This window comes from Petaurus breviceps, unplaced genomic scaffold (assembly GCF_028583685.1).
Source record: "Petaurus breviceps papuanus isolate PSGF00001 unplaced genomic scaffold, PetGlider_PUasm1.0 90925, whole genome shotgun sequence".
Lineage (NCBI taxonomy): Eukaryota > Metazoa > Chordata > Mammalia > Diprotodontia > Petauridae > Petaurus > Petaurus breviceps.
The window spans coordinates 7,573,201-7,584,590 of NW_027187380.1; the positions used below are offsets into that span (position 1 = coordinate 7,573,201).

The following is an 11,390-nucleotide window of genomic DNA, read 5'->3' on the forward strand; positions in this document are numbered from 1 at the left end:
TTCCTTCCTTCCTTCCTTCCTTCCTTCCTTCCTTCCTTCCTTCCTTCTTTTTCTTTCTTTCTTGTCTCCTTTGTATTACCTAGGTCAGATGTGGGGAACCTGTGGTCTTGAGGCCACATGTGGCCTTCAAGGTCCTTGGGTGTGGTCTTTTGACTGAGTCCAAGTTTTACAGAGCAAATCCTTTTATTAAGAGTATTTGTTCTGTGAAGTTTGGATTCAGTCAAAGGGCCACACTTGAGGACCTTGAGGGTGCACTAGGTAGTACAGTGGATAGAGTGCTGAACTTGGAGTTGGAAAGATCTGATTTTGAATCCTATCTTAGACCTTTACTAGCTGCATGACCCTGTCCCTGTCATCTCTTTCAGCCTTAGTTTCCTTATCTGTAAATTGGGAATAATAATAGCACATAATCAACAAGATAACATATGTAAGGTGCTTTGCAAACAATGTGCTATATAAATTGATAGATATTATTATTCATTAATTTATTAAAAAAATTTAATCAGCATCTTTTGTTTTCTTACCCTGGCCCATTATTTCTTGTTTGTCACCATAACCCAATGCCCAAAGCTCATAGGCCTTCCCTTGAAACCAAGAAAAATCGCTAAGCAAAATCAACTGACCATATTGGATAATGGTTACAACATTGCATACCCATAGTCTCCCACCTCTCCAGTGAAAGGAGAGTAATACATTTCCTCATCTCTAAAGAAGTTTTTATTTTAGAGAGGCAAAATGGAATAATCTTTTCCTACATACATTAAATAAGATGAAAGGTACAGTAGAATTTTCAGTTGGACATAAGTTCCTGACTTTTAGGGTGTCACTGGGTGACAGCGTGAAGGTCTAGAGTTTGAAGAATCATCTACTTCCATAAAGATGGAGGGTGGGACCAGTTGAACTCTCCAAGTCCCTTCCAGTTCTGGGATTCAGAGATCAACTTCAGCACCATGACCATCACCAACACTTAATTCCCATTTTGCATAGGGTAAATTAATCAATTAATCAACATGTATTAAGCAGGAAAGGAGATGGAGTTTAAGCTGAAAGAGAGGTATGGGGAGCATTCTGGGTATGTGTGGGGGAGTTATATGAGCCAAAGCATGATGGTGATGGGAATAGGTTAGGGTCAGATAGTGGAGAACCTTGAAAGCCAGGCTAAGAAGTTAGACATCATGGTGTAGTGGATAGTGGTGGACTTGGAGCAAGGAAGACCTAGGATCAAATCCCACATCTGGTACTTTTTTCTCTCCCTGCATTATACTGGGCAAATCACATAAACTTTCAAAGCCTCAGTTTCCTCAGCTGTAAAGCAAGGGATTTGGACTTGATGGCTTCTGAAAATCCCTTTCAGTTCTCTATGATTCTATAAACTCTTTCATGAGGGAGATAACAAAGGAAGCAGGTGCTCACTTTTGGCACCATTGACATGGACCTTTTTACCTAGTCTTTCTTTGAGTCCCCTTTCTGGCATTTGATCCAGAATGGCTCCTCTTTTGCCCTGCCTAGGTCATACCACTGGGGTCACAGAATGAAATGGTTTTAGAACCATTGGATGAAAGCAACTCAGCCATTACCTGGGCTACAGGAATCTAAAAAGAGGATCCTCTTAACCTCCAGGGGACCTTCCCACTAACCCACAAATCCTTTTTTTTTTTTAAAGGATTATCCCTCTCTGGCACTGATGACTGAGAAACTGTCCCAGAAGAATATCAACTTAATCTTTGCAGTGACTCGAAATGTGGTCAGCCTTTATCAGGTGACACCCCTTGTCTCATTTGATTCTCACAATAACCCTGTGAGGTAGGTAGTGCAGTGTCTACTATTCCTGTTTTACAGAGGAGGCGCTGGAGACTCAATGGTAGTATTTAAACACAAATCTCCTGGCTAAAGCAATGATATCAAAGCAATCAATGCCTTCTGGGCTTCCTGCAGTTTGGATGGTAGGACATTAGGACTTCTCCAAGGTGTCTGGCCTTGTAGATGTGATTTCTCCATGAATGCTACCTAGGAACTAAAGGATACCAACCCTGAAACCTGAACCCTAGGGATCTGGGAGCTCTAGAGACTCTCTTTCCCTGGTCCCAGAGCTTGGCTTCTCTCTAGCTGGTTAGCAAGTGAATAGTAGGCATCCTGGGCAATGAGTGGGACAATGGGCAGAGAGTGGGGCAGTGGTGGACGGGGCAATGGGCACTGAGTGGTACAGTTCCTCTAGAACATAACTTGGGAGAGGTATAGGGAAGATGTGTTGGGGCTCAAGGTGTGTGGGTGTCATGGTGTCATCTCAATTTGCTCAAGCTGTCTCCAAGTCAAGTAAAGGCATTTATTCAGGGTTAGGCTTTCTCCTTAGAGGAGGCAGGTACAACAGCTCCCTGAGGAGGCAGAAGCCCCCTAATGGAGGTAAGAATAACAGCAGCCTACTGGGAAAACTAGGGCTTATATGGAGGCAAAGTGCCTTCTTAACAGGAGATGAAGTAACCAGGGATAGGAAGATGGGGTAATCAGGGACATTTAAGGTGTGAGAGCATCAACATTCTGTGCCTGCTATTTGCCATCATGCAATCTGATTCACCTCAAAGGGGGACTCCATTACTATATACATGAGAGAGGTTAGTTAGCCCTAAGACAAGCTAGGTGGCCACTGTGCTTTGTCAGACTGCGTGGCGTCCCCAGAAAGTCCCTTGGTCAGTTATCAGCTAAGTGATAGAGTTTGATTGGTTAGTTCAGTGCTTCAAGGGTCTTATCTGGACCTATTGTCTAGGTCAGGGGCTCTGGATACAAGTTTGTGGTCAAGGATACCAGTTGTTCAAGGGCATTCCTCATCAGATGGGTGGGAAGGCCACTCCAGGGGCAAAATGGCACCAGGATGTTGAACTGTGTAGGATCCTAGGGTCTGGCAGTCAGGAAAGGTGACAAAGTCTAGCACTGAGGCAGCTGAGGTTTGGCTGAGGGAGCTAGATCTGGAGCGAGAGAGCCTGGCTTTGAATCCTGGCTCTGCCTCTTTTTTGTGTGTGACCTTGGGGAGGATGCTCCTTTTTGCTCTCTTGTGATTCAGTCTCCTTCTCTGTAATTTGGGAATAACTTTTTCTGCCTCCCATAAAAGAGACAGTGTGGCATGGTGGATAAAGGACCACTTTTGGAGCCATAAAGACCTGGGTCTAAGGCCTATCTCTGACACATACTAGCTTGTTGGTGGTGGAAAGACCCTTAGCCTCTCAGTTCTCTAGGCATTTCTCTCAAGATAACAACTTAAAGATAAGTTGTCAATCAGTTTTGGTCCAGGGAACTTCCATACTGGGAGTTCCTACATGATCGAAAGTACACATTTAGAACAAAAATAAGAAAAAAAGACCAACCTATCTCAGAGAAGTGTTGTGAGGAAAACACAGTTGACCATGAAGTGTTTAATAAATGTCTGCTGTTATTATTAGGTTAGGGCAGAATGTGTTTATACACGTGACCCTGGATAACAGTCTGAGGACCGTAATTGGTACGGTTTTTACCTTTCTTACTAAGGAATGAGATACAGGTTGTCTTGTTTCTCCTACCACTACTCTGTCAGATTTGGAGAGTGCCTAGGGAAGTTGCTCTAGACCAGACGTTTTTAACCTGTCTTCTGTCATTTTTTGGCAGCCTGGGGAAACCCTTTTCAGAATATTGTTTGTAATACATAAAATACATTGTTGTTGCTGCTGGTCCTTTGTTCTCTAAGAGGACCCATGACATCATGAGGGTGATGTCTTGACTGTTCTAATGGCCTAGAGTAAAATAAGATACATGGGATCACAAAGAAAGACCAAGTACATTGAAATAACAATGATCAAAATAGAAACAAATCAAATTCCTGAACCCCAGGTTAAGAGCCTTTCACCTAGAAGGTCTGTTTGACCTTGTTCATCTGTATAGGGCTCTCAGTGATTGCTGGGTATTTTTCTTCTAGAACTACAGTGAGCTAATTCCAGGGACTACAGTGGGAATGCTGTCTGCGGATTCCAGCAATGTTCTCCAGCTCATTGTAGATGCCTATGGGGTGAGTATCTCATGTCCTGGGGACCCCAACATGTTAAGAGTGATTTTGGTAGATAGGGAATGGAACAGGAAAGGGAAGTGACATGGAATTAGAGGTGAGAAAGGAGAACAAGTATCCCAGGCACAGAGAATCATTTATGCAAAGATACAGAGGTAGGAATAATGTTGTATATGAGTAATAACAAGTAGACCAATTTGACTAGAATGTAGATTTTTTGAAAAGGATATTGTGAAATCAGTTTAGAAAGATAGAGCCAGATTGTGAGGGGCTCTAAATACCCAACAGAAGAATCTGTATTTATTCCAGACACTATGGAAAACCAATGTGTTTGGCAGAAGTGTCCCTCTGGTTTCTGCTTTCCCCAGAGTCTAGCAGTCCCTGGGAGAAGGATGCAGGAAGAGGGGGAAAGATCCTAGGAATGGAAACTTTAGTATTTCTCTCCATCTCCTCTGAAAACCTCAGCCTCATCTCATAGTTAGGCTGAGACCATCGACCTTCTTGTGTGGTCTGCCATGGTCAGAGCTGGGTCCTTCTAATGCCCCATTTTTGGAGAACTGCAGTGGCATGGGTAAGTCACTACTTTTCAGTTGTTCTTACTCTTCCCCCCTGCTGGATTCCACTCAGAAAATCCGTTCTAAAGTGGAGTTGGAAGTCCGTGACCTTCCTGAGGAGCTGTCCTTGTCCTTCAATGCCACCTGCCTCAATAACGAGGTCATCCCAGGCCTCAAGTCGTGTGTCGGCCTCAAGATTGGAGACACGGTGAGAACCTCTGGCCAGTGGCCAAAGTTGGCTATCTCTTATTTCTGTGGGTTCCATTTCCACTGCTCCCAATACTCTCCGCAATTCCTACTCTGTAGTTGTAGTTTACATAAGTTATAGTAATAACAATAATCATAATAGCTAACATTAATATAGCACCTACGGTGTGCCAGACACTGTATTAAACTTTACAATTATTATCTCATTTGATCCTCACAACAACCCTGGGAGGTCATTATTATCCATAGTTGAGGAAGCTAAGGCAGACAGAGGTTAAGTGACTTGCCTAAGGTCACACGCTAGCTAGTATCTGAGGCTGGATTTGAACTCAGGTCTCTCTGACTCCGGGTCCAGTATGCTCAATCTACTACACCACTGTTATCTCATTTGATGAGTGTGTAAAAGCAGAGTAAAGAAATCATTAAACCCACTCCCACCTTTACTCTCTTCTTTTCCCCCAGCCTTGCTTATTTTTTCTCCATTGGTGTTCTGGCTTATTTTTATGGTTATTATGGGATTTAGAAAGATCATCTAGTAAAACTTTTTTAATATTAAAGATGAAGAAACTGAGACTTAGAAAGGGAAGTGGGGGTGGCTAGGTGGTGCAGTGAATAGAGCACCGGCCCTGGAGTCAGGAGGATCCGAGTTCAAATCTGGCCTCAGACACTTAACACAAAAAAGTAGCTGTGTGACCTTGGGCAAGTCATTTAACCCCAATTGCCCTCCTCCCAAAAAAAGGCAAAAAAAAAAAAAAAGAAAAGGAAGTGATTTTCCTAAGGTCACACAGATTACATAAAAACTGAAATTTGACCTCAAGTCTTCTGACTCCAAATTCAGTGCTTCTTCCCTCCATATCATACTATATTTCAGAATAAGAAAGTATGTATTAGAGTGAGAAGGAAGAGGAAATAGGAGAGGAGGGAAGAGAACAAGGGAGAAGGGAGGAAAGTGAAGAGGAAGGGGGGGAAGGGAGGTTGTGGATATGAGAAGAGTGGAGAAGACAGAAGAGGAGAGAAACATTTGCTTGAAAACTCCTTTGCCTATAAGTGTGTTGGTGTATTGTGCTGAATTGAGTTGTACATCTTGTTTGGTGAAGCTACATTTATGTATTGTTGTGTGGGTGTGGAGTTGTGGTATGTGGCAGAGTATCAAATTTGTGTTCAATGATGGGTGGTGGTCACGAGTTCTGCCTGTAGCCAATTAATTCAGTTAGTTAGAGCATGCTTCTCATAAAAACAAGGTCCCGGATTCAGTTCTGTTAAGGCCAGTTAGTGCCACCCAGAGGAAAGCCTGTTCCACAGCTGTTGATTTGACCCCTGACTTTACCATCTCATCTCCTGTGGTGTATGCCCAGGATCTCCAACACTTGGGTTTTAACAGCTCTAGGTCCTGTCCAGGCCAGGAAACTCAGGATGGAGGGAAAAAGAGAGATTTGGGTTCTCATATGGGAAATAGTCTTGGGTTTGAATCTCATCTCTGCTCCCTTTGTGAAAGCGGGCAAGTCACTTTCATTCTTCAGAACTCATATTCCATAAGATGGGGTTTGGGGGCACGGAATTTGTAAGTCTGCTACTAGCTCTAAATCATATGATCCCATGTCTTGTTTGCATACTTTCTTATAGGGTGGGGAGGTTCTAGGTCCAAGTATTTGGGCAATCCTCACTAGGTTATAGTAGAACATGAACTGTTAGGCACAAGGCAAAATGTCCCAATGAGACCTGTTTCCTCTCAGGTGAACTTCAGCATCGAGGCCAAAGTGCGTGGCTGTCCCCAGGAAAAGAAGAAATCCTTTACCATTAAGCCTGTGGGGTTCAAGGACAGTCTCACCGTCTTGGTCAGTTTTGACTGTGATTGTGCCTGTCAGGCCCAGGCTGAACCACAAAGCAGCCACTGCAATCAGGGCAATGGGACATTCGAGTGTGGGGTATGCCGCTGTAGCCCTGGCTGGCTGGGTGCCCAGTGTGAGTGCTCTGAGGAGGATTACCACCCCTCCCAGCAAGATGAGTGCAGTCCCCAGGAGGGCCAGCCTGCCTGCAGCCAGCGTGGGGAGTGCCTGTGTGGCCAATGTGTCTGCCACAGCAGCGATTTTGGCAAGGTCACTGGCAAATATTGTGAATGTGATGACTTCTCCTGTGTCCGATACAAAGGCGAAATGTGCTCAGGTAAGTGGGAAGGACCCTTAGGGTTTCTCCTGTGCCATTCCTTTCTTCCTCTAATCCAATTCGATCCAACAAGCATTTATTAGCTGCCTATTATAAATACAACAAAAATGGGAAAAAAAATTCCTGACAGTCCCTGACTTAAAGGAACTTAGATTCTATTTGGGATGGATACAGTGTATAATCATAGGAGTGTGTATTGTAGAGAGAGAATGTTAACTCCTAAAAGGATGCGGAGAAGTGTTTGATAAGGAGATAGCACATGAGACAAGCCCTGAAGGAAGTGAGAGATTCTGAGAGGCAGAGGTGAGGAAGGGGTGCATTTCGGGCATGGAGTACAATCTACGCAAATTTATAGAGATGGGATATTGAGGACTGCATGTGAGGAATACCAAGAAAACCAACTTGGCTGGAACATAGGGTATGTGAATGGGAAAAAATGTGTAGTAAGCCTGGCAAGGTAAATTGGAACCATAACGTGAAGGGCTTTAGATGCCTGACTGGGGAGTTGGAAAATGTTCTTTCAATTCCTCTTCCCCATCCCCCAGCTTCACTCCTTCCCCTCTCCCTATATATATACTCACATATGTATATACTTACGCACATACATACACTCTTCTGCCTTTCTCAGCCCATTAAGCAATGTTGGATACTTCAGACGCTTGTTCTTACCTGGAAATTCAGCTTTATGGATCAAGGTGGGAAGGAGAAATAGGTGGAGTTCTACTGTTTCAATCTGGATGGACACTTGTAGGGGACAGAAGGGAATCAAGCATTGAATTAAGGGCTAGGTAACCTTGAAGATCACATAAGCATGGTGTAGTGACTGTATCTTCTGAAGTTTGAGTCTAGAGTCTAGACTTAATAAAATAGATTTTTATATATATGATATATATTTATATATAAATAGACTTAATAAAAGGATTATTTAATTTATTTTAATTGTTAATATTAATTTATTAAATAGCTAAATTAAATTATTTAATAAAATAGACTTTATTTATTTTTTGCTTTTTGGAGGGCAGTTGGAATTAAGTGACTTGCCCAAGGTCACATGGCTAGTTTTTTTTTTTTTTGTGATAAGTATATGAGGCTGGATTTGAACTCAGGTCCTCTTGACTCCAGGGCTGGTACTCTACTCACTGCACCACCTAATCACCCCTAAAATAGACTTTATAAAAGGATTTGTTCTGTGAAGTTTGGATTCAGTCAAGGGGCCACACTTGAGGACCTAGAGGTTCACATGTGGTCTTGGAGCCACAGGTTCCCCACCCCTGGTATATACAGTCTCTTATTAGCTCTGTGATCTCAGGCAAGTTGTGACCTCTCTTTGGGCCTTATTTTTTCTCATCTGTAAAATGAAGAAGTTGAATTTACTGATCCCTCACATTCTAGGAAGCTCATAAAATGATGTGATTCCATGAAATGCTCAATTCTAAGATTCTTTTTTCTGCTTTTGCTTGCACCCATGCATCTCAAGATCACACGAATGTGCAAACGCGCATGCACACACACACAGAGCAAGGGTTGTCCCACAACACTCTCCAAGTGTAGAAAAGCTCTTTACCCTAATTCTATTAAGTTACTTAACCTCTTAGTGCCCAGACAGTTCTCTAAGACTCTTAAGTTTCAGAATAATTGCATATATTTGTGTAGAGGGAGTCTTTTCCCTGGGAGTTTTCCTACCCTAATGCAATTACAGGTCAGGGCCAAAAGAAAATTATTAATTATTTCTTTATGCTTAAGTCTTGTTTCCCTAGCTCAACTAAAAATTCCTTAAGGAAAGGATCCATGTCATCTTAATTAAGTTAAAAAAAATTTGTCCTTCAGATTGTAAATTGATTCTGCACTAACTCGAATTCCAAGTTGTGCATTTTGAGATTTTTTGTTTTCCTTTCTTTTTGTTTTGTTTTCAACAGTCAGATGAGGTTGAATTGAACCATTTTCATTGTGACCCTATCCTCCTTGTTGCCAGAATCAAAGGCTATCATGACTGTCATTGAAAGAATGTATGGTCTGTGGCGATAGAAAAAGAGAGAAGCTAACTGGCCCATTGGGGAATTGAACCCACAATCTTGCTCCCTCCTTAGCGCTGTGATCTAATGAATGGTACTAATTGGCCACAGATGTTCATGTCAATATTAACATCAGCCTGAAGGGAGGAAAACATAATCCAAAAGGTAAATCAGTGGCAAATAAATGTTAAAACACATCTTAGAAATGACTTTTGGATTATCTGTGCAATTGCTTCCCCTGTGGGTGCCTGCCAGACCTGATAAAAAAAAGATTAAGGGAGGGTAGTAATTTCTGTGTTTTGACATTACATGAACAGCATGCCAATTATATGCAAAATGCTGAAGCAAATCAGTGGTTATTTGATGAAGAGAGAATTGAGAGACTGGGGGAGACAGGAGGGAAGAGTCTCCACAAAGAGAGAGGGGATGGTTCTTAAGCTGAAACAGGGAGAGTCCCCTGAGAAAACACCATAGCAGAGGGAGCCCCTCAATTGATCCTAAGTGGGAGTCTGCCAAGGACAGGAGGGATCTATGCCAGAATTTTTTATTTTTTCCTTTGGCAGATGGCCCTTCTGAAGCTATGGAGCAGAGCTGCCTGAGTCAGCCACTCCTGGTTCCTGCTTCCCTCTGGAGTATCAACAGCTTGTTTTCATTGTACTCCAGTTGAATTAATCAGGGAACCCCAACCCAGTTCAACTGTATTTTAGCTTCTAGATCATTTTGACTAGCATCCATGACTAGAGAACTGATATCCCAATCTCCCAATGACAGCAGACACTCAAAGATGTCACATCAACTTAGTGATATGTTCCCCAAAACTCCTGTCCTCCAGGTTGGGTGTAAGAGGGTTTGACGCATTGTACTGACCAGGGATGGGGTGGAGTTGCTGTGTGTTGACTGTTTCTATGACTCCCGATCCCTAAGCAAGAATGATGCAGGAATGCTGACATGCTGGCTCTCTACACTGATGACTGAGGCAAGAGCCTCTCCTTTACCCCTACACAGAAACAGAGATGGTATGTGACTGCTGTCCCTCTAACAGTCCTACCTCTTCTCCAGAACTGCCAAAGAGAGAAAGAGTGCTCTTAACCTCAAGGGACTGAGCGATCTAATCAATTAACCCAGTCTATGCATTTTATCGAGTACCTCCTTTGGGCTGTGTTTTGCTGGGAATTCAGAGAAATATGTGAATATACCCTGCTTACTTGAAAAGAATCAAGTCTTTTCTACTCATGACCTTGGGCTAGTAGCTATTTTCAAGACTGCCTTAAAATTAATCAGTGTGCTGGGGAGACAGGGTAACTAAGGCTGGTGTAATATAAGTATTATGAGATGCAATATAGTGCAGTACATAGAAAGATGGCCCCAGAGCCAGGAGGACCTGGGTTTACGACCTACTTATGACACATACCAGCTGTATGACCTTGACCAAGTCACTTACCCTTTGCTCTAGAGGAGTGGTGTCAAACTCAAATAAAAAGGAATCCCTGAAGGCAGCATATTGACTTAGAAACCCACAAATGAACAATATCTATATTGGATTGTGGGCAGCTAAGAGGCACGATGGATAAAGTGCCAGGCCTGGAATTAGGAATATTCATCTTCATGAGTTCAAATCTGGCCTCAGACACTTATTAGCTTGTGACCCTGGGAAAGCCACTTAACCCTGTTTGCCTCAGTTTCCTCATCTGTAAAATGAGATAGAGAAGGAAATGGCAAACCAGTCTAGTATGTCTGTCAAAAAACCCCAAATGGGGTCACGAGTCAGACACGACTAAAAAAAAAGACTGTTGAATTATATTTTTACTTATTTTGTTAAACATTTCCTGATTACATTTTAATGTAATTGGTTCATGCCTAGAGGATTTTTGGGATGCATTCTGGCTGCAAGTTAGACATGTCTGCTCTAGAAAACTCTCTAAGAATATTAAGTTTCAGAGAAGGTGCATTGATAGAGTGAGTTTCTACTATTAATGAAATTACAGGTCCAGTCCCTGTCTCGCGTACTGAAGGTTCTAGGGCAATGGTCCAGCTGACAGAGTGCTGTCTGATTTCAGAGTAGGAAGAGATATCGTTTGGGCGTTGCCAGGGGAAGACTTCACAGAGACACTATGATTTAATCAGGTCCTTGAAGGAATAGTACAATTCAGAGAGGTTTCCAGAGAAAGCATGAGAAGAGTTATCTTAGACATATGTGGACAGGAAGAGAGAAAATGAAGCAGGAATTTGGGCCAATATTCCTTCTGGTCTTCTGGGATACTGCTCTCCCTCCCTCGTTCCTTCCTTCCCTCCCTCCCTCCTTCCTTCCCTCCCTCCCTTCCTTCCATTTATTCCTCCCTCCCTCCCTTCCTTCCATTCCTTCCTCCCTCCCTTCCTTCCATTCCTTCCTTCCTTCCTTCCTTCCTTCCTTCCTTCCTTCCTTCCTTC

General features: G+C 42.8%; 1 protein-coding gene across 1 annotated transcript in view; it reads left to right on the forward strand.

Annotated features, from left to right (window-relative positions):
- The window catches only part of ITGB3 (integrin subunit beta 3), an 81,408-nt gene that overhangs the window by 42,038 nt on the left and 27,980 nt on the right, over positions 1-11,390 (forward strand). Inside the window, exons 7-10 of the mRNA XM_069076213.1 lie at positions 1,664-1,759; positions 3,941-4,030; positions 4,655-4,789; positions 6,522-6,951. Coding sequence (XP_068932314.1) covers positions 1,664-1,759; positions 3,941-4,030; positions 4,655-4,789; positions 6,522-6,951 — 751 coding nt within the window. The remainder of the gene's footprint in view (positions 1-1,663; positions 1,760-3,940; positions 4,031-4,654; positions 4,790-6,521; positions 6,952-11,390) is intronic.